Source organism: Rhagoletis zephyria, unplaced genomic scaffold (genome assembly GCF_001687245.7).
Source record: "Rhagoletis zephyria isolate East Lansing unplaced genomic scaffold, Rhagoletis_zephyria_1.1 Rzeph_scaffold_01402, whole genome shotgun sequence".
NCBI lineage: Eukaryota > Metazoa > Arthropoda > Insecta > Diptera > Tephritidae > Rhagoletis > Rhagoletis zephyria.
This window is the reverse complement of record NW_016158486.1, coordinates 84,231-108,027: the sequence shown is the minus strand read 5'-3', so window position 1 is coordinate 108,027 and position 23,797 is coordinate 84,231. Positions and strand designations below refer to the sequence as shown.

The following is a 23,797-nucleotide window of genomic DNA, read 5'->3' as shown; positions in this document are numbered from 1 at the left end:
TGACTTCTGGGTTTCGGTCGTGTAGCTTTGAAAAAAGGACACAGTAGTAGATTAGGTTAGGTTACAGTAGCTGCTGATAGACACACGAGCAATTTACGCCCATATTTGGGACCGCTGTGGTGCCACAAGGGACAAGACAATTTTTTTTTGGAAACAATTAAATATAACAAATTAATAAAAAAAACTTGTAGCCCATTCAAGGTTAGCATAATAAATATCAAGTTTAAAGTAGCTAGGACTTGCCATTGATTTTTGTATTTTTTTTTTTTTGTTGACGGTGTCAGTCATTTTCTTTCCTATCTGCGCTATCGCCAATGCATTATCGTCTTTTAAACAAATAAAAACATCTCTTTTTCAAATTATTTGTACTAAAGCTCCCGTTACATCACATATTTTCTTTTGAAACATCTGCAGTAAATCTCAGGCTTTTATCTAGTAGCAACTGTAATTTTTCGGCTCTCTTTCAAATAACACAAGAAATACAAAGTAAAGCAACTTTCTCTAACTTTATATAAGCACATATAATACTAACACACTACCGACTACGCCCAAAAAAAGTTTGTAATACAATTTTAACTTTATTGTGCTTCTTTTCTATTTCAAGGACACTTAAACAAATTGGAAGCGAAAACGTTGCACGTAAAACACAATAGAAGTGACATACTGCTGCTGCTGTTCGTTTTTTATTTTTATTTTGGAAAAGGCTGCATCGAGCATAGAGCAAAAGTAGAACAAAAGTTTAACAAATTGGTGGAGAACGAACACAATGAACGTGTGCTGCATGGAAAAGACACAATAAATGCAGAAATAGCTGGTGAAAAAAGCGTGTGGCATGCAATTTGCTGAGAGAAGTGAAGAGAGTAAATATAAACTAACGTTAGTTGGTAGCTGAAATATGAAAGGCGATTGCGGCTGAGCATTTGAAGGCATTATACAAATAAGCGAGAACGAATGAATGTGAAGAGATATAGAAATAAAAACATATAGAAATATACGATAAACAATAACGGTGAATGAGTGCGCGTACTTGTCAAGCTTATTTTTAATAATACACGCGTGTGAGTCGAAGACTGCGGTTTACGCGTAGTGTGTGGTGGCAGCGTCGACGACGCCACCCACAATTCCTAAAAAAAGTAGTGTTCCAAAAAAAAATAGAAACTCACTCGATTGTGCTCTTCTTTCTCTTCCTCTTGCGGCTGGTGAAACGCACGCCTCAAAGTGCATTTATTCCAGCATACCATGTCCTCGATATCGGCGCAGGGCGTGGTCGAACGTGCATCCGCTGAACTCTCGAAACGCATTAACGGTCTTGGCCTGCGTTCGAAACATCATCATGGCAGCGGTTCTAATTCGTCCTCCTCCTCCTCTACACAATCCTCTTCTTCGTCTAGTGGTGGTAGTGGCAAAACCTCAGTAATGGAACGTGTCACAAATGCGCTCTGTGGCGGTAGTAGCAGCAGCAACAGCAACAACAATAGCACTAACAACAGCAACAATAGCAGCGCAAGCAACAATTCGAACAGCAACCCAACCGCCACACCCGACAAACCTTCACGCGGCGGTGGTGCTAGTGGCACGCACACTCCCACAGGCGGCCTGTCCGCGCCCTCAAGTCCCACACTCCCTCACAATGTTGGCGTTGTCGGCACTGGCGGCAACATGCAGCTACTGCAGCAACAGCAGTCGGCGCCACAGGCCCAGCAGCCGTCACATCCGCATCAACATTCGCAGCAGCCATCGCCGTCGCCACCGTCACAACATCCACTGCAAACACAGATTGCCAGCTCGACACTGGTGAATTCCAATTCCAATATGATAGGTGGCCCACCGCCTGTGCTTGGCCATCCACTTGGTGCACCACCCGCGCCCACTGTTAACTCGATCGCCAAGCAAATGAACATCACTATACCCGGCCAGCCGCAGTTCACAACCATGGGCTTAGTGGCGGCTCAAAAATCGGTAGCAAATCAATCTGTGAGTGGTGGCACGCCACTGCAGTTGCGCAAGCAACTGCCCAATCCACATCTACATCATCCGTATGCGGGTGGTGGAGTTGGCGGTGTGGGCGGCAGTGTTGCGGGTGTCTTGCCGACGGGCGCTGCTGGCGGCGCTTCAAACGCTTCACAACTGGCCGCTGCCGTTACACAGTCTGCGCTAATTCTGCACAAACACCCGCCTCCCATAACCAGCATTGAGGCGTTGCTGCTCGACGATCGCTTCTTGAATCGCTTTTTCCTTTACTTTTCGTCTTATGAGCGTCGTACGTTGGCTCAGGTTTGCATGAAATGGCGCGACATACTCTATCGCAGTCCGCGTTATTGGTCGGGTCTCTTGCCAACATTGCAATGTCGCGAATTGCGTCAAATACCGAGCTGTGATCGTGTGAAGCTGTATAATTCGTTGATACGTCGCGGTTTTCATGCGCTCGCGTTAGTGGGAGCCTCAGATGAGGATGCGCTCGACGTGGTGCACTCATTCCCGTTAGCCTCCAAGCACATACATTCATTGAGTTTACGCTGTTCGTCGATTAGCGATCGCGGACTGGAGGCATTGCTGGATCATCTGCAGGTAAGTGTTGTATATTATTTTATTTTATCAAGAAAACAACAGCAGGGGTCTGCCTTTGTGACTAGGCTTTGCTTGGCACTTCAATAGCCAACTATTTACAGTGTAATAAGTGCCTGTTTTCCAAGTTTTTATTTACTGAATAAGAACTTTCTATTAGTAAATCATGGGACTAATTTAGACTCAACAAATAAGCGAGTTAAATTCTGTATAATATTTATTGCTCTGCGGTCATTCAAATCATTGAAGGAATAACTGCAAATGGTTTTGGGTCTTCGTCTTGCTGGTGCCAGTCAATGACAGAGAAAGAGGATGCTGCTCGTCCATTCGCCTTTTACTTGAAGCAAGTAACTTGGCAGGCTGTATATGTGTAATTTGGGACTTTCTTCAGGACTCCTCCATTCTGTTTGGTTTTAGTTTTTTCGCGATAATAGAAAACTAATGGTTTTCCAACTCAAAAAAATAAAGGTTCAGGGCCCAGTAACTTGAAGATAACAATAAAGAGATTCCAGAATTATTATAATTTTTCGAGGTGTATTCGAAACTTTGATATTGACTGATATTCCCATACCGACCGATGATCCTATATTCCACATATTTCGGCATAAGTATTGCCAACCAAATTTACAGAACTTTTTCAGCGTACATAAGTTCTTAATAACCTTAACTATTATAGTTTGAAAGTGTACAGAATGTTTCCGTGTTCGACGGTAAACTGAATAAAGTTGAAAGGAATGAGAAAAAGTAATTTGAAGAAAATCGTGAAATTCCACAAATTTCTACCTTACCAACGTGACTGCCGCAGTGCTTTGACCTCTTACGAGTCGAAGTATGAAAGTAAAATACTCATGCTTACACATATACAGGTGCCTATAAAGAGGCTTATATTTGCAAGTACTTCATGTGCCTACCGCATTGTGAAGTACATAATTACTTAGTTATTGTTTGTCTGAGCTACCACTACATATTTGAGTATGTACCATCAACTTGAAATATGTATTTCGCTGCGGACAAGCAATTATACAAGTATGTATATGTAGGTGTGATACTTATACCCATTGGATTAAGTTACCCAGGGAACAATCTCAAAAGTACAATAAAAAATATGTTATTAATGATAAAATCAAATCGCTTAGTTCCATCGTACAGAGTGTACCTGCAAAGTGAGCTCTATGAGAGGTCTGTGATAAGGGATTGAACCCGTGTCAGTGTCTAAATACTTATGGGACTTACATACATGTCAGTCATTCATATTGTCTGTCAAACGACGTCGCGACTGCAACATCTTTCCAGCTGAGATTTATACTGCAGATGTGGCAGGTGGTAGTCTTCTCCTATTCTACCAATAAAAGCCCAGTACCTACTTACTTTGAGTACAATAGGCAGAGTGCCATCCGGACTGGGCGATTTAAAGCTTTAAAAAAAATTCATTTCATACCATTTCTAAGTTGAATGTAACTACATATATATCTCCTGATTTCCAAGAAAATTAATCTCCAAAAGATCTGAAATAGTCTCAGTGTTTGTTTGTCTCCGTGAAGTATCCATCAGGCCTAAAGAGTGGTTAAGTATGACGATTTTTATTTATAGAGCATTGCAAAATCATTTTTGTTTTTATTTTTTGGATCAAAAATTATCGTTAAATATGTATTTTTACTTTTTCGGTCAAACTAAATCGTTATTTTTTTATTTTTATACTTTCGATAATTTTTGACCATTATAAATCGTTTATGATCTGAAAAAATTAAATCTGAAATTATAATATGATACAAACATCAAAAATAACCGTAAAAATTTGACCGAAAAAATAAAAGTTATAAAATAAGTTTTAAATTTGATCGGCAAAATGTAAATCTAAATTTAACTGTTAGGTTATTAAACGCTGGAGAATTATGTGCTGGGCGGGCCCTCCACAATCCATGACCCTGCCTCAAGTGAGGGCAGAGTTCCACTTGCGGGAGTACCACGTGTAGTATAATCCTGAAGTGTATCCATCACATAGTATGACAGTTTAACGGAACTGTCAGGCTGTAGTTTAGCCATGCTGGCGTTGTATCGAAGGGTGATCTTACCATCATCATCCTAATGCACGAACCGATAGAATTTAGTCGCCTTTTACAAGAAGCATACCTTAGTGTCGGAAGAGCTGAAAAAGCGGACTTATCTTACGTCATCTATCAGCTGCTTACTGGGTATTTATATGAATTCAATTTATGTATGTATGTATAATCGGGAATATTCCAACCTCGCGTTCATATAATTGCTTATGGTTTTATTAGTGTGTGTGTGTACGCGCCGCTCTATAGCATGTTGACGCATAATTTAATGGGTCAACATGTTTGGCGGCCTATCATGCGCTGCTTTGGGCGCGAGGACCTGCGGCCGACCGCCAAATGCTTAGCTTCACGTCATTAAAAAACACAAACAAGATCTCATATATGTATACATTTAGTGTACACATAAATACATATTATATGCATAGTCGGACAAATTAACAATAAAGTGGTCTTATAGGAGTCCTTTCTTTTGAGCTTTTGAAGATATAGGGCTTTCATCTTCGATTCTATACTATTTTTTTGTTTGATATCGCCAGAATTTCAAGATTTCCTCAGAAGAACTAAATTTACAGCAAACAAATTTAAATGCACACCAGACCGGTATCTGCCTTGAAATATTTGAGTTATTTAAGGGTACTCTAATACTTGCAAAAGAAAAAACTGAGTGTAAAAGCCCTGCCAGAGATGTTTATGTAGAAGCAATCTTAAATTTCCTACTGGGTGTGCAAAAAGTTTTCCGATATAGGGTTTGGAGCACCTTCCAAAATTTGTTCTCTTGCCGATAGAGGTGCTGGTACCAAACACTACGTTTTTAAGTATGAATTTAGGGGATGCTCATGATACTCATATTTTACTCTAGAAGTATTGTGTACATATATTAAACAAACAATAGGTTAAGCAACCTAAGAACATTCCCAATTTAAGTTATCTAAAAAAATATCGCGAGATCCAGTTGTCATGGCGACAATAGCTTTTTATAAAAATCACCAATTTTTTTTTCCAGTTTCATAGCGATCCAGTAGCGAATTTCAAAGTCATTGAGCACCCTGTATTGGTTATAGTAGAAAATTTAAAGTTGATGTAGACATTACGGGTATCAAAAGGAAAAAAAACTAAGGGGGTGCCTCGTTTTATAGGATAAAATTTTTTTCCCCCATAAAAAAAAGTGGACCACTCTAATGTACATAGATACATATACATACAAATGTGGGTATATCGACCGCTGTATCAAGTATATTTATGTAGGTTTATACACATATTTACTAGTACTATGTGTACATAGATATTGCAGAGTAATACGCATTAAAATGTTCCTACAAAAACAATCACCATATTACCGGAAACCACCGTTCACTGTTACCCACAATCACTGCAACAATAATACAAGAAACCAAGAAGCCCATAAAAAGCATCACCGGCTTTACCATGAAAGTGTCGGAAACTGTTATAGAAAAAGGCAGTGGCACCACATCAAAGTATTGCAACAACATACACACACGAAGGACAGCATTTCCGTGCTTTACAATTGCTTACTAACACAGCTTTTTCACTGTGTTTTCGCTTGCTATTTTAACACACATTCGACAAATGCAAATTTTCTTCTCGGTATTAGTTTTTCCAAGAAATATTTACTTGAGGTATTTAATGATTTTTTAAACAGTCCATTAAATACCAAATATGTGTGTATATCTGTATGTTTGTTCAGAGTCAAACTGGTTACGAGTATGTGGTTCATTGGTTCTTGGAAAGAGCAATTATAGAATTCCATATACTCAGAGTGCGCGCCGTTTCTCCTTCAGAAATAACCTCTGATGATTTCAAAGACTGGAGCATTCGCATTCGTGCGAACGACATGGCAAAATCAAAAAGATTTCACAGAATCTTTCTCATCACATTATGATTATGACAGACTTACAAAGAATGATTTTCGTTCGTCGAGAAAGGGCTTTACCGCTTAATTGCTTATTTACTTACTTGGCAAAAGTGATTCTCTGTTGGATTTCAAGCCTGACCTTGTTATTGATGTTAACAGTTATCGACGTTATCCCTACCAGCAGGTTGGAGAAGTGTTATATTCTTAAAGCAACCCATTCTAGTTTTAAAACCTTTTATAAGTCAGCAAACTTTCAGGGAAAATTTTTTAGTATCAGCCAGCGTTTCAAGATCATAGCAATCACGTACATATTTCGGCAAATGTGTTTCCTCAACCAACGAGCAATGTGATTCCATTGCTCACATGATTCGATGTAATTGAACAGTGCTCTCTGAAGGCCAGAACGAGAGCTGAGTGGCGAATATTTGGCTGTCCGGTCTTTGGTTGTATTGGCATTCTCTTCAGTCGAGCAGAGGGCGCAATTGGGTGAAACGTTAATGAATTTCACTTTGATTGGGATTCGGGCGAGATGCTTGTTGACGAAAGTGAACGATAGTACTAAGCGATGAACTAGATCTTCTGCCACATAGCAACTGAAACAGACATGGCAAGGTCCTATTCTTCTCCTAGCTTTCTCCGTCCCTCGCATTCGAATTTCTTGGATGACGGTGATGTCAGTCTTAGTCTTCACAATGCCATCAACAAGTAGCACAGAGGCACCTTTCCCATTAAGGCGCTGAGCATTCTAATTGCATACCCTCAAATCATTGTTCTTAAAACGTTTGCCGGGGTTGTTATGAAAAGAAGAAGTCTCATCCGAGACACCCTTTACGTATAGATATTATTTTATAATACTACTAAGCAATCAGTTCGCAAATTTTTAATGTGATATTAGTAATGTAATTTATGAGCTCAAATATAAGTAACCTATGTGATTTAAGGTGCGAAATCAAACAAAAATTATAAAATGTGCTATCGTTTAAAATAATTTCCATCAGAATGCTTCGGGAAAATATTAGGATTTAATTGAGCTACTTACTGGCTACGGAAGTCTTCAGATATAATAAATTTTATGATTCCGATGAAGAAATAGTGCCGATGTTTTGTTTTTTTTGTATAGAGAGTGATGCCCCCACATTTTGCCTCTTCTTCTTCTTGATTGACGCAGTAACCACCTAAACGATTTTTTGTCCAACAATGCACGCCAGTGGTGTTTCTTCTGTGCTAACTAACGTCAATTGGAAGTGAAGCCAAGTCTGTTCCACCCGTGTCTTTTTATCGCAGTAGCGGCCACCTCCTTCCTCTGTTACCAGCATTGCGGCCCGCGTTGAATACTTTTTNTTTAGTCTTCACAATGCCATCAACAAGTAGCACAGAGGCACCTTTCTTAAAACGTTTGCCGGGGTTGTTATGAAATGAAGAAGTCTCATCCGAGACACCCTTTACGTATAGATATTATTTTATAATACTATTATGCAATCAGTTCGCAAATTTTTAAGGGTTATTCAAAAGTTATTGCAATACAAGTTTGCTCTCTTGACACCATACATTTTACCCGTAATGTATTGTTTCAATGGTATCTACATTTTGCATGTGATATTAGTAATGTAATTTATGAGCTCAAATATAAGTAACCTAAGTGATTTAAGGTGCGAAATCAAACAAAAATTATAAAATGTGCTATCGTTTAAAACTTCCATCAAAATATTTCGGGAAAATATTAGGATTTAATTGAGCTACTTACTGGCTACGGAAGTCTTCAAATATAATACATTTTATGATTCCGATGAACAAACAGTACCGATGATTTTTTTTTTGTGTGTGGAGAGTGATGCACCCCACATTTTGCCTCTTCTTCTTCTTGATTGACGCAGTAACCACCTAAACGATTTTTCGTCCAACAAAGCACGCCAGTCGTGTTTCTTCTGTGCTAACTGACGTCAATTGGAAGTGAAGCCAAGTCCGTCCCACCCGTGTCTTTTTATCGCAGTAGCGACCACCTCCTTCCTCTGTTACCAGCATTGCGGCCCGCGTTGAATACTTTTTCCGCAGAATCTTTCTCTCGAAAACTGAATTTTGAATGAATTGAATTTCAAGGTTGACTATATTATTGTTGTTAATGCTGGTTCATAAATAAACTAAATCGTCTACTTTTTCGAACGTGTAACTGTCAATTGTAACGTGGATGCCATATTGCTTCTACAAAACAAGAAAAAAAGGAACAGTCCAGCGCCNAATATTATTGTTGTTAATGCTGGTTCATGAATAAACTAAATCGTCTACTTTTTCGAACGTGTAACTGTCAATTGTAACGTGGATGCCATATTGCTTCTACAAAACAAGAAAAAAAAAAGAAGTTGATAATATTATAGCTACCTGATTTAAATAAATTTTCCAGCTAGCTGTTCCCTCGTTTTCCTTTCATCAAAAGCCTTCAAGGAAATATAGAAACAGCTTGAATTTCGACTCATTTTAATTTAGAAAATTTAGCCATTTTCCTTTCATCACAACATATTTCACATACACCCATACAAATTTGACATTGGCCTCATATGAAGTGCGAGGACAACTGACAACAAACTATGCTGCGGTTCAAAGCCTAATAAATACTCGTACAATGCACTATATAATTCTCATGTAAATACGAGTATGTTAACTAAACCCAAAAGTATGGTGGTAAGTGTGTTTGTTAGTTGCCATATGACAGTTGCAGGCAAAATGCACAATCAAGCAATTTGTCAAACAACTACTCGGTGTGCAATGGCTCATACACATCCTGATAAATGAAGGACAACTACATACATATATGGCTTTTATGCTTGAATTTATACAAAACAGCCATTTTCCGACCATTTGTTGGCAATGTATGAAATGTCATACGAACATGCATTAAAATACATATATTAGGGTGGAGCGAAAAAAAAATCAGTCCTTCGATTGCGGAAAAGATGCCGAACACACATAATCACATTGAAGCGTGTCAAACTGTTTACCGATCGGATTATATTTAAGGTCGCTTCATGATCCTTAAACATTCGGAAATTCTATAAAACTATGGTTGATCTATACTGTTTAAAAGATTTTCTAGAAAGATTTTGGTTACGCAGCATTGTAGGCCGCTTAATTTTAGTATAACAAAGTTAAGTTAAAAGTTGCTAAAAAAGTGTCGAACATACTTTGAACGGAGGAAAATGTGTGACACCGTCAAAAAAACTAAATTTCTACCCAATTAAATACAAATTTACTCTTCATAAAATTACATGTTTTAGTAGGCGATGCCTTTTTTCCTTGAAAGCTTAAAAATAAATTAATAAACAGAAAAGTTACAGTGAATTTAGTGCAAAGTTTTTTTCTATCGTATGTTGACCGACCCGGTCTAATGTGCATACATGCATATGTAGCATTATGCCAAATATTCTTTCAGTTAGCTTATCATTCACGCAGTTACTTAACAGTTCCATTGTTGATTGAAGTCGGAAGGAAGATACATAATATGTAAATCAAGGTGAGGAATATGATGAGTCGGAAGGAAGATACATAATATGTAAATCAAGGTGAGGAATATGATGAGAATGCAATCCAAAAATGTGTAGCATTTAAATACATTGCATTTGTGCGTTGAATTTAGAGTCCTGTAAATGACATGACACATGAGCATACTTGTAAACCTTGTATAAATGTAATCTATTAAATATATTAAATAATAATATCTATACATATATGTATATTATGTATGTTAGGGTGGGTTAATTTGTATGGGAGATTTTTCGACTATGCGCGTGTAGCACTGAAGAATTCTACTTGTAATTCTAAGCAAATTTTCCGAAGAAGCCATGGGTCTGACATCAATTTGGAGTTTGCCAAATTGCGAAAATAGGTTTCCTAGCATTTTGCTGTTGTCTTGTAACGAGTTGCTTAAATTTTGTATAAAAACATGCCATAATATGTTTTTTTGGTGTGAAAAAAATTCAATTTCTGCGCTTATATTTTTCTTACAACTTTCACCAGAGGTCGCAAAAAATAAAATATTCAAATTTTCTTCGAAACCCCAAAAACGGTGGAGACCTATTGTTATTTTTAAGAGGTGAAAAGTTATTCTTTTTATGTAGAATCGAAAGTTATGTGGCGCTTGTACAGGAAAAACCACAATTTTTCGGTACTAAATCACCATTTTCCGACCAGCTTCCAGAAAATTTTAATCGCTTACGAAAATCCAGATAAGCGACAAAATCCATAACTAAAGATTATATGTTTTTCAGGTTGCTAAATCCAAATCGGAATTCATATTGAAAAAATTCAAAATGGCGGTCAAAAACAGATAAAAATCGATTAGATTCACTTAAAACTTAAATCTTAAGGTAACTGGTTACGAATCTAAAATCAGATTTAAATATTCAAAATGGCGGATCCATACTGGATCTACCGTTTATCACGAAAAAGTTAAAATCACACGTACCTACGTAACGTATAAGTAACATTCTCATTGCGACTGAATAAAACTTATACGGTGTTAACATTAGGCGATTTTCCAGGCAATTTTAGTGTCATTGGAAGCGATTAGTTAAAAGGCCGTTCACACCAGGCGATTGTTGCTTTGAACTAAAATTAGCCCGTAAAATCGCCTCATGCGAACAGCGTAATACGCCATGCCATATATTGCCATTTACATGCTTCTCCTAAATAAAAATTTGTTGGCTGCAAAAGGTTTAATCGTTTCTATGCTATTTAAAATGCAAATCTCATTTTAGTAATAAAATTAACCTTTGCGAAGAAAAATATTTCATTTATGTAAATCAAATAAAATCATCTTCATTCCAGCTTTAAAGACAACACAAGGAGAAAAAAATTTCCAGCAACAAAAATGACAGTAACCAAAAATAAAATCGATTTTCCGCTTAAAATGTGTGCAGCATAGCAAATGAGTTGCGAGTACTTTGGAAAATCTCGCGATTTCTCTATGTATGTATGTACTGATGTTTACCAACCTTCCATCACTATCACTTTTATATACATATATATTTCACACAAAATACATAGCTGTAACAAAAATCGCTAAGCAAAAACAAAGTTAAGAGCACCGGATAAGCTTATGTAACATGAAGTGAAAGAGTTCGGAAGTAGGCAGCGTAGGAGTTAGCAAAATTGAGCATACCATCACAAAATGTAAATGAGTTCATAAGCCATAGCATTGAATGTATTAGAAGCAGAATACAAAAAAAAAAAAATAAAAGATGTGATTCGCGTTTTTTCAAAGAATAGGCAACAACAAAGTTATAAAATAGCGAGCAAATAGTAATAAAACTTCAACCAAGCAACAGTCAGCGAAATTTCAAATTCAAAATGAAATTGCCAAATGTCAGGCAAGATGACGGAACCATTTTTTTTCCTTCAAACATTGCAACTACAACTACGATTTGTTTTCACTCCACATACATAAATACCTACAGTCAGTCAATAAAGTTTAGGTAAAGCGAATTTTTTACAATACGGGCAACTATTTTTTAAATATTTTATTTTTCGCTACTTTTTTATAAAAATATGATTAATTCTACATTACATTAAAGAAAAGTCTGCAAAATTTCACTCAAATATTGTACTTTTTATTTACGCTCTCTAGAAAAAATTTGAGTATGCAGTTTTTTAGCCCATTCAATTTTAGTATAACAAAGTGAAAATTTGAAGTAGCTAGGACTTACCATTGATTTTTAGCAATTTCTTTTGTTGATGGTGTCGCTCATTTTCTCCATGTAAAATAATGTTTGATATTTTTTTTATATGAAAAAATGTGCGACACCTTCAACAAAAAAAATATCCCAAAAATCAATCGTAAGTCCTAGCTTCCTCATACTTACACTTTATTATACTAAAATTTAATGGGCTAAAAAATTGCATACTGAACTTTTTTCTAGAGAGCATAAATAAAAAGTGCAATATTTGAGTGAAATTTTGCAGATTTTTCTTTAATTTTGCACAAGGTTTGGAACTTTGATTTTTGGGGTTTTTGTTGTAGAATGAACCATATTTTTATAAAAAATTTGCGAAAAATAAAATATTTGCCCGTATTGTAAAAAATTCGCTGTACCTAAACTTTATTGACTGACTGTATGTACATTTATACTTCATTCCTACTCAATTTTGTGTTAGCCCAACTTTCCATAACTTGTATATTTGTGGATTTGAAATGTGCACATGATGACATCAAGGATTTCTAACGTATCACTAATACTTTGACATCTCCAGTTTTCTGCTGCTGTGAGTTATTGATTTCGTTTTTGGATTTTTGTGTGGTCTAAAAAAAATGTAAGCGGTTTACTGACGATTTTTTCGTGTAATCTAGATTTTAGTTGACATATTTTTAGTTGCACATTTCCGGCGATTTGCTTTAGTTATACACTACTAAATATTTAAGTAAGTGAGTTTGAATAATACTAAACTTCGTCAATGTAACAGCAAATATATTGAAGGGTATTATTTTAAGCATATTGACTGTGGATAAATATATTAGGCGTTTGATAGCTTCACCTTTTTAAATTAGGTCCGTTTCCATGTAGCAAAAAATAAAAATAGACTGCGTTCATTCATAACACCGTGCGACAAAAATCAAAAAATATCAAACCACATGTATACCCACGAGACTAGTGAAATTGCGTTTTTATTGATTATTGGTTATTGAAAGCATGCGCAAATTTCAAAATTAAATTTAAAAAAATAATAACAAGCTATGGTTCTGGTATTCCCTTAAAAAGTCCCGGCCCGGTTTATGTAAATTTTATACAGAGCAAGTTTTAATTTTTTAGTTTATTTTTTCAAAGTTGTTGTACACACTCAAAACCAGGCTCATTTAAAAGAGCGATCCTTCTGATATATTAAGAGTACTTTTTATTTATTTTACATAACATTCTGTTACGAAATATAAGGATTTATATGGCAGGACTTCGAAACAATTTCTCGAATTCAGATATACATATTTTGCAAATAAAAAATAAAAGAAATTTTCATGAACTTTTTTTTATGACTTCCTACACAAATAATGATTTTCCTTAAGATATACGTATATGCAATTTATGTATATGCTTCCGACTTATGGAATTTAACTGCGACTTTCCACATCGTTTGCCGATCTTTAAAACGAACCCGATTGTAGATTAGCTCGTCTTGAAAAGGTTACAAACGCTGTGCTTACCATAGCGCAAAATTAAATTTTCATACACCTTCGGAATGGGTTGCCGACCCCTAAAAATGAGCTTATTAAAAAAATTCTTTACACATCCAATTAGTCACGGCATGAACTTGCATGGTAGTGTTACCCCCCACCTTCTTCATGGTCTGTAGCTTATAAAAAATTTTTGAATCACACTTGCAAAATTTCAAAATACAACTTTCTTCTCTTGCAAAAAAAAGTGGAACAGACGTTGTTAAGGCATAGATATTCTTCCAAAACTCACAATACTTTGGTCCTAAAACTGTCACGCTCATTTGTTTGACTTTAAGCGAAAATTTTTCCAAACAAAAATTTTTAATGAAATCAGCAATAAAATTTAAATTTTTGCAAAAACACGTTTTCAACACCTTGCCAAATATACATGCATAGATGTTTTTGCAACAAAGTTAATTACAGTGACTAAAACAAGTGAACCCGCGTTTATTTTTTTTAGCATTCACTATGTTTTTTAAGTTAAATTTGAAAAATTAAAAATTGAATTAAAAAAATTAAATATCGGATTAAAAGTTTTTTTCTGCTTTCATATCGAAATTTTACTAAATACAAACAATTATTTTTTTTGCTTTTCAGTTCATTTGTATTATATTTTTTTAAACTTTGTTCACTTTTTTGGTAAAAAGCTTTAAGTCAATCAAACAGTACAGTATTTTTTTTATGAAAGTAAAATTGAATGTTTAGCGCAAATAATGCTTTTTGAATTATTTTCCTAGGTATATGAGAAGTTGGAAAAGGATTAGATTTATTAAAATATATAAATTTTTTTTAACAAGAATCGAAATTTTACAAACTGACCACTTTATTTTGTTGCCCAATAAGTTCTCTAACTGCTAACAAAAAATCATAAGATACGAATGAATGTTTGCTGAAATAGTTCAAAAAGTGTAAAAGCCTGCATAAAAATTTGCTTACAAATAACTCGTCAAAAAAATAAAATTATCGCAAAATCTTTGGGGTTCATAATGCACACCATGTTTATTTTCAAAATCGGCCCATGAAATATAAAAAATCGAAAAGTCAACTTTGGGTGGCCCAGTTGAGAAAACTTGACTCTAGTGTAATCGAAGCTTAATAAATATAAAATAAAATATTTTAAAAAATTTGGCAAATAAATTTTTGGAAATTTTTTAAATGAACGCACGAAAGCACAATTAATAATATTATTATACTGTATGAAACCACCTCTGCAAGAAATAAAACAATTTATGTGTTTTAAATTTAGTATGCGTACTAAAATATCTAAGACATGGTAAAAATAGCACACAAACGGAAAGTTTTAAATACGCAGAGATACAAAATCATCAGAAATAAAGCATGTTTTTATGAATAACAAAAATTAAGTGAAATGAAAATGAAATGAATTTTTAGCTGATCGCACAGAAATAACATACATACATACGTATAAATAACTACATACATATGTATGTATATATGTAAATATTTTATTTTGCGGTGACTCAAGCGAAAATATGTATGCTTGCTTATACATACATAGTTATGTATGTAGCTGAGTGTGTGATTTTGTTTGTGAAATAAATAGCGGCTGCTAATTCGTTTTGTTGTTGTTTTTTTGCCCCCTCTTATTGTGCTGCGCTGAATTTAGTGTGTTCGTACGCTTGCCACAATTTATTGTCATATTTGTGACAGCAAAAGGAAAAAATTTAATATCAAAATAACACACAATTTAATCAAAAAGTGAGAGCGCCAAAAACAAAAAGAAAAACGAAACACAATGGCAAATTTTAAATTAAATTTGGTGGCGGACATTTTCCAATTTTACTGCAGCACAGGTATACAAATTGTAACAAAAAAGAGAAATAAGCGAGTGTAAATTTTGTGNTTTTTTTTTTTTTTTGTTTGGTTGCACAAGTCTTGGAAAAACGGCATGATTGGCTTAACAAAACTATTAAATTAAAAAAAGATAAATTTTAAGTTCTTTTCCATTTTGCACTTTCAGCAATTAATTAATTATTCTTAATTCTTTGTATGCATATTAAAGAATAAAATACGTTTCTTTTTAAAGGTATGTGCCTTTAAAACTGTTGAAAATTGGCAAATACCCAGGGTGTCTTGCTGCGCCTTAAAATATCCAAAACTCTTAGTTAATATTGTTTTGAAGATATTTAGAAGGATGGCAAAGTATCGACTTTCTTCTGGCAATTAAATTTACAATCTAAGTCTAGGCTAAATATTGCACCTTTACTTCAAAGGTGTTTTAATTAAATATTTGCCGGTTTTGATATTGTTCCAGAAATACTATTAAAAGCTGAAATAATTTTTTTTTTTATGTAATTTGTCGAAAAAAAACTTTTAAAACAATAATAGTTAAGAGCTTTGGATGAAATGAGAGGAAGTAATAACACCAAAATATATTTAAGGCGCAGTAGTAAATACATACATATGATTAAAGATATAGGGAAAAATATTGCACGAACTTTAAAATGAAATAGCTCAACTCCCCTCCTTTTTTGGACTGTTTGTCCGCCCTCTAAACTGCGCCTAAAAACTGCGCCCTTTAGTAACTACTGAAAATTATTCAATCAAAATTGATATTTACAATAAGTTTTAGACGAAAAATAAGAATATTATTCAACATTTCTTCCAAACTTGGTACAGTTGTTGTACTTGGTATAAAATACGAAATGGCCGAAATCGAACAATAACCACGCCCACATCCCATATAACGGTAATTTAGGGAAATACGAAATCTTCGATAAATCGGTAAATATTAAAGCTAATTTATTCAGAACTTCTCTTTCGTTTAAGTTCTGCAAGGAAAAGTTTCTCGATAATACAGCTAAACGAAATTTCACACCACTTTAAAATGTATGCTAGGTGCAAATGTCATTTATATTTACTATTCCGAAATAGGATTACTTTGACACAGTTGTAGAGTCGTTCTTCATAATTTAAAGAATAATCATGAACAATTGAAACATTTGTTTGTTGATACCAATTTGTGGAGGTAAACTTCCTACTAAAGCGTTTGGAATGACCTTTTTGCAAATTTTTGCTTGCTAGAATATTCCTATATATAAGCGGAAACAAAAGCTGAAAAAAGTGGCCTACAAATAAGGGCAATGTGGGCAGATCGAATGAAATGAAAACAATAACGTCATAAACAAAACGGACGTGGAAATTAAAAATGAAAATTGCGATTGCCTGAAAGGGCAAATACTAAAATGAATATGGCGTAATGAAGAAAAAAAATTAAATTGTTAAAACCACTGACGTAAATGTGTGCTATGAATGCATAATAAGTTCAGTAGGCGATGCAAAAGACAATGTATCGAAAAAGCCCTAAGAATGAATGTGTGCAAAAAGCGTACACTGCCAGTTGCATTATGAAAATACAGGCAATTGAAATGAAATGCAAACGAAGCAAAGAAAAAATGGGAAAAACTAAAAACCAACAAAACGGAAGAGAGCGCTACCGAATATTGAATGAAAATGCAAATAATGCAAATTAAATGGCAACATAGGCAATGCAGGCAGCAGCATTTACCGCAGTACAGAAATGAAAGAAGGGCTATAAAAATTGAAGTGAGAGGAATTTTGAGATGGAGATTAATAAATTAAATCTAAAAGTTATTTATTTTGGGCTTAGCTTAACGACAGCTGTGTTATTTTGGACAACTCTACATTCATAAAAAGTAAAAATATCGTTTATTCTCACGAATAATCGCTTCTTGCACTTTTAGTGTGTCAGCAGAGTTTTGACAGCAAATTTTCAAATAACTTCAAATCCTATTCAAGTTTTTTGTATAACCTTTTGTTGTATCTTTCACTCGTCGAAAGTCACAGCGATTCAAGGAACAGTAGACGTAGGATTAAATATGAGAAATAATCCGTTTCTTAATGTGATGGATACACAAGTCATGGATAGCGGATGCTCTCGTTCGTGAAACGCGGCAAGCTTCAATGACAAGTTTTAAAGCTCAAAGAGTACCAAGTTGAGACACAAATCTGAATAGTAAAGCGAAATCTAGCGACAACCACCGACAAATTTTAATGAAAATTATTTAATTTTATTTAGGTAATCACGGTAAGATTGGAAAAGGTTTAACGCAAAAGAGCTCGCCCATCCAATTTTTTCCCCAAATTCTCATTCTTCTATGGAAAGATTCGAAAGATATCTCCATTATCCTTAATTTTTCGTAGGATAACTTTTCTGACTAAGTTAAAAATCATCCTACAGTAAAAATTTTGGACGTAAAATCTTCGTCTATCCATCACAAATAATATTCAATCAAATTTAGTACAAAAGTAATTTGTCTGAGCTTTAAAATTTGTGAAAACCCGGAAAAGCCTTGTTTTTTGCTAGTTTTTACCATGAGTCACCATACTTTTTATTCTGAATGTAGTGGTTATTATGCTCGTTTTAAAGCAAAGTAGTATTTAGCTGGTTTTTGTATCTTATGCATGTCAGAAGAAATGGCAGTTAGTACTTTAAAAAATGAGAAATCAAAATGTTTTCAAGATGATATTTGTTCAACAACTTGGTTTGTTTACAAAAAAAAAAAATCACAAAAAGTTAGAAAATATTTTTCGAACAAAACTTAATTTCCAACGCACTGACGCAATGAGAATGAGATGAAAATTCACTCTGCTCACAGCTCGGAGGGTTCAGGGGGGTGATAGTTCCACTTAAGACTCGAAATAAGAAACTTTTTTTAAATAAAGATTTTAATGGCGGAGAAAGTCAAATCAGCGACTATCTTCCCTCTGAAGACTTTCAGAAACTTTGGAAACATTTTGTAGGGAATGTTTTTTTTTTAATTTTCCTCCTTATTAAGAACTTTTTCATGCAAGTATATTATTCGGCTGTATTTATTAAATTTAAAACGACTTCGTACAAACTATATACATATGTAAATATATTTCAGATTTTTAAATGCTTTTTTTGTACATAAGTATGAGTAAACATACCCTTAGTCGTAGAATATCGAAAATGTTAAACAAATATGGAAATTCTCTTCATTTCATTCAAATATTTTCTACGTAGTTGCATAAATATTTACATGGCAATGTTAAACCACACGTTTACTTCCTTTTTTAAATTTTTCACCAACTCCCTCTAACGAAATATTTTCTATACATTTATTTAGTAGGTTTTGTGTAATCCACACAGCCAAATAGCGCTTTTGTTAAATTCCCAACCAGGTTTTCTGCTAGCTTTTTGTTAAAATTCACATCATTAAAAAACACAAACATTTCCTGCTATTGTTTTGTGTTGGAACTTTTCTTGCGATAAGGTCAGTAGACTCAACCGGAACACGTTGGCTGTGTAATTGTTTTGGGAATTAGTTGTACATTTGTATGTACAAATTTTCCATTATCCTTGCCACTGTTAGTTGTAATTTTCCATTTACTTTTACAATAGATTTAAAGGTCGAAAGGAGAGTAATTTACGCAGTGCTATTGTAAATGTCAGTAAAAAAGTATTATGGCAAACAAATTTGAAATGGAATAAGATGCAAAAAGTGGGTAGATAGGAAGAATCCCAAATATGTAACTTCAACATACGATTTTCAATTGTCTGAGTGCATGTTTTATTTTGAAAATGAAATTTTGATTTTTCGCCTTTAATCTGTAATTAAGTAGCTAATTATGCAATTAAAATTAGTGAGAAAATACTTTGGGAGTAACTGAAAACTAATTCACTTTATGCCTTGTCATCGCGTGTTATCGAACAAATCCCTTTCACAACAAACTGCTGGCGCATTAAATGTTACGCATACGCCACGTAGTACTTCCCACTGGATTACTCAAAGCCACATAGTACAAATACGTACATACAAAATATACACACTTGCATGTAAGTAGTATACAGCTATACATAATTTCCAATACGAAAACTGAAACTCATTTATTACGTTGATTGATTGCAACAAAATTGTCTATGCCACAGAGAAATCTAAAGTAATTTGCTGGATATTACGATAAGCTAAACGTGGCTGGTTGGAAATTTATTGTTGCTTATTATGAGCGAAAGGCCAGAGGGCTATCCTCAATTGCTGTATAAATTTAAGGCGTTGATATGGAAAATTACGTAATTGAATGAATTTATTATATTTTGCTATAACGGGCAGGCCGAAAAGCTTTCTTGATACAGCATTGAATCAGTGCAGTAACTTTGCTGATGCCTTTGTGTTTGAAATTCCTCTATGGGCAGAAATTGAAAGTAAGCCAAGAGGTCAAGCAAGCATTGACATTGCGAATATAAATCGCAATTAACTGTGTCATCGCTTGCTCAGCTGCCTCGTATAGTGCAATTATTGAAACCATAATGCGGTTTGTGTGTACTATAAATATGCACATAGCTACATATATTCGCATACGTTCGCATGTTAGTGACTATGTACATTTATTGTAACTTTCCATTCCTGCAACCACATTTTTCAATTCTGTTTTTAATTTCCTTTTTTTTCGCTCAATTTATTAACCAGTCCACTGGATTGGCGCAGAGCTACACAGCCACAAAACCAGCGTAGTATTCTTAAAAAAAGATAATGCACTCATATACAAATTTTTTTGGCAGTAGGCTCAAAGGCTCATTGATAATAAACTTGCCCAATGCGTAACTAAGCGCCAAGAAGGTCACTGTTTTTAGGACACTTTATTGCGAACCAAATAATTATGTCAACCTAATACACTACTTTGCCAACTAAAGCGAAGCGCGTTGCCCTGCTTTACGCACAATTTGGCAGATATAAGCGGAACCATAATTTTAAATAAATTGGAATGCGGTGAAAGTGAAAAGTAAAGCACTCACAGCAAAAAAATAAATAAATTTATAAATAAAAATTAAAAATAGTTGCTTTTAGAAGCGGTCTGTCTAGCTTACACAAAATAATAGTTTTTTTTTTAAATAAATTTATCTGCACTACCAATTTTTTTATATAATGTTATTTTCCAAAGCGATTCGGAAAAAAATATTGAAAATACGAAAGGAGACGCGAAATCTAAAAGTTGGAGGAATTTTCTCTCTCTTAGACAGCCAGTTCATGATCTGAGGAGAGTTTGATTACAACGTATTTTAAAATACAGCGCATCTATCTCCATCTTTTCAAAAGCGATTTCTGATTCCAAGCACAAAATCAATTTATTTAAAAATAAGGCTGTAAAATGCTAAATTTTAAATAAGGAGATGAAAAATTACGAAATGTTTATTAATGTCAAAAATTATTTAAAACACGTCACTATCCACAAAAGCACCTCACTTAATCATTTACAGTCCAATTCTTTGCTGCTCTTTTTCCTATGCTTTTGAGCACAACCAATTTGGTTGCTTTAATGAGGCATGCGTTTGTTGGCAAACGCATAGATGAAATGCCAATAGACGCTGACGTCGCATCGCAACGTTGAAAGCAGTCACAGCGGGTGTTTGAGAATTTCACTGCTGATTAGTTTGGCATTAACGCTCGAATTGTGGCAAAATTAAATGTTAATGATCTTTAAAAAGCCAGCAGTCGGTCAAAAGTGTGCCAAAAATACAACGAAAATAAAAGCAAGAAATAAAATAACAAAGAAACACGCGAATGTTCCCATATGCTCTTAAGTACCTACATACATATGTACATATGTACATACTTATATGATTGTGTAATTTAAAATTCTTTTGTTTCTATTTATTTGTGATTTTAGATGGTACAAGGGGAAGGTCAATTGAATAAAAATAATGACATCAAATTTAACAAAAAAATGTTAATTATGCGAGCGGAAATGGTTGGCTATTGCTGTGTATACCTTAAATTAACGGCTAAGTGGCCGTCTCGCTTGGGCCTAGATCGTTGGTTGGTTTTGATATAAGATTTTGTAGTGGTTATGATTTCATTTAAACTTAAGTCCACCTTGCTCTTACAACAGTTGAACACACGAGTAGTTTATTGGCAAGTGATAATTAAGAGTACCGGTTCATGAGACACTGTAAGCTTCTGGCCTTAAGACCGAGAACCATTCACTTAATAATTATGCATATATGCTCCCCAAGTTAACTTTCTGGATATCTGATTTGCTGCCACTTTTTGATGAATTAAATGAACTAAAATTTTCAAAGGCAATGAATCATATTCATTTTGTGTATGTGAATAAAATTTTGTGTAAATAAAATATACACACTTTACTAATTACATATGAAAATACACACCTACCTACATAAATATATTTGACTATGTACCATTTGCTGTGTATGTGTGTGCGCTGTCCAAAATTTTATGGTCACAGGTAATCCGCTTAAACAGCTGAATAAAGTTTCAGTTGAGAGCAATGCCAGCAGCTGATAATACTAATGGACGTTGGAAAGTTAAAGTAAAATATTTTAGTTTAGACATGTTTTAATCCGATTGGGGAAGGAAGAGGTTGGTGGTGTTGGTTAAATTTTTTGGCTATATGTACTGGATGTATACGAAAGTGAGTGGTTACATTAATATTCGACTTGGTTATATAAACATGCTTAATTAGTGCTTTTCTATGTAAGCAGTAACTTTAAAAATATTAAAAAAAGTTAAGCTCAGAGATCAAAGATTCAGAAAGTCGTTCAATAATAAAAAAATCGGGGATTCTACTCGGACATCTACTCATCTAACAGAAATTAAAAAAAGTAAACGTATTTAAATAAAAAACGGAAGTTTGTATACGCACACCAAGTTTTGCCGTGCATAAGCTTCTCATCGGAAAAATTTTAAGACCTTATTGGATTAATTGGTTAATTTATAAAGTTCAGATGAAAAGTTGTTGAGCTCTCGCACTCAGTGAACACCAAAATTGTTTTATGATAAATATATTATAAAAGTCTTTTCGTAATAATTATGACTTGTTCAGGAGCATTTCTGGATTAGTTGGGGACCAGATCGGGGCTAGTTCGGGACAAAATTTTTTCGCACTCATAATTATTATCGAAAGACTTTTATAATATTAGTCACAAAATAAAAGTCTTTAAGGACTTAAAAATATTTATCTCAATGATAATTATTATAAAAACTTCTTTTATATAAGTCTTAAAATAATAGTTATCGATGGCTTAAAAAAACATTGTCTCACACATAATTATTATGAAAAGACTTTTATAATTCTTCCGAAAATTTTTATGACTTTTTTAAAACTCCACCATGAAATAAACAGCGTAAAAATACAATCGCCGTTCGAAATCGATGTAGAACTGTAGATCTATCCCCTTTGTGGGACAACATCAATGCGCACGCCATGAATCGGAGGAAAAGCTCGGCCAAACACTAATATATGTATAAAAATTACATATGTATATTCAACCCTTCTTGGAGTGAGCTGCTCACAGCGTCTGATGTACCGATGTCTATTCTAAATCTATCGGCTGGATAACTGCCCTGAAGCTCTTTTAATTTAAAACATAAGGCCAGAGGAGGAGGATAGCTCACTTACCTGGGCTGTAATTCTTGTTGTTCTCTTTGCCACTGATCGCTTGCTTACGGTTGCATTGATGACTCTTTAGCATTGATTCGATCTATGCCACCTTCAACTGCTGGATTCTGTATGCCGCCTGCGCACTACTCGTTGCTTCTATATCTGCATTGTTAGAAAGAAGTTAATATGAACTTGAGGTCTTAAACTGAATTTCGTGTTTGAATGAAAGTACCTACATATATATTGCATATATACATTCAAAATATTTTTGGAAGTGGAATCCAACCAATCTTTCCATACATATTCCAACAATCTGTAGAGCAAAAATCCGGTATGAAAATACAAAATTTTCAGATCAATTACGAGTAGAGTAAATTTCTGAAAGACCTCAAGCGCGAAATGTAGCTAACTTATTGACAATAAGCACAGCTGTTAAAATACGCAGCATATACAATATGCACGTAAATATAGTACATGAGGCCAGAATAAATATGTACTTTTGTTTAACTTTGGCTTGCACTTGTGCGCCTTTCTTGGTGCTTCATAGCAAGACTTGCTTTACCTGTAACCTTAGCCGCTTACCTCCTTAATAGCTAATTTGTTTAGTTTATGGTACGAATACTTACTAACACACACACACATACACACGAAGACCAAAACAATTGTCTGATTGCTGCGCAGCTAGCACGCACATAAGTAATA

The 23,797-nt window shown here is 34.5% G+C and overlaps 1 protein-coding gene across 1 annotated transcript in view; it reads left to right on the top strand.

Annotated features, from left to right (window-relative positions):
• The first annotated feature begins 935 nt into the window (after positions 1 to 935).
• LOC108363891 (F-box/LRR-repeat protein 16) overlaps positions 936 to 23,797 on the top strand; it is a 75,568-nt gene continuing 52,706 nt past the window's right edge. The window contains exon 1 of the mRNA XM_017617417.1: positions 936 to 2,568. Within this exon, the coding sequence (XP_017472906.1) occupies positions 1,240 to 2,568 (1,329 nt within the window). The 5' untranslated portion in view covers positions 936 to 1,239. The remainder of the gene's footprint in view (positions 2,569 to 23,797) is intronic.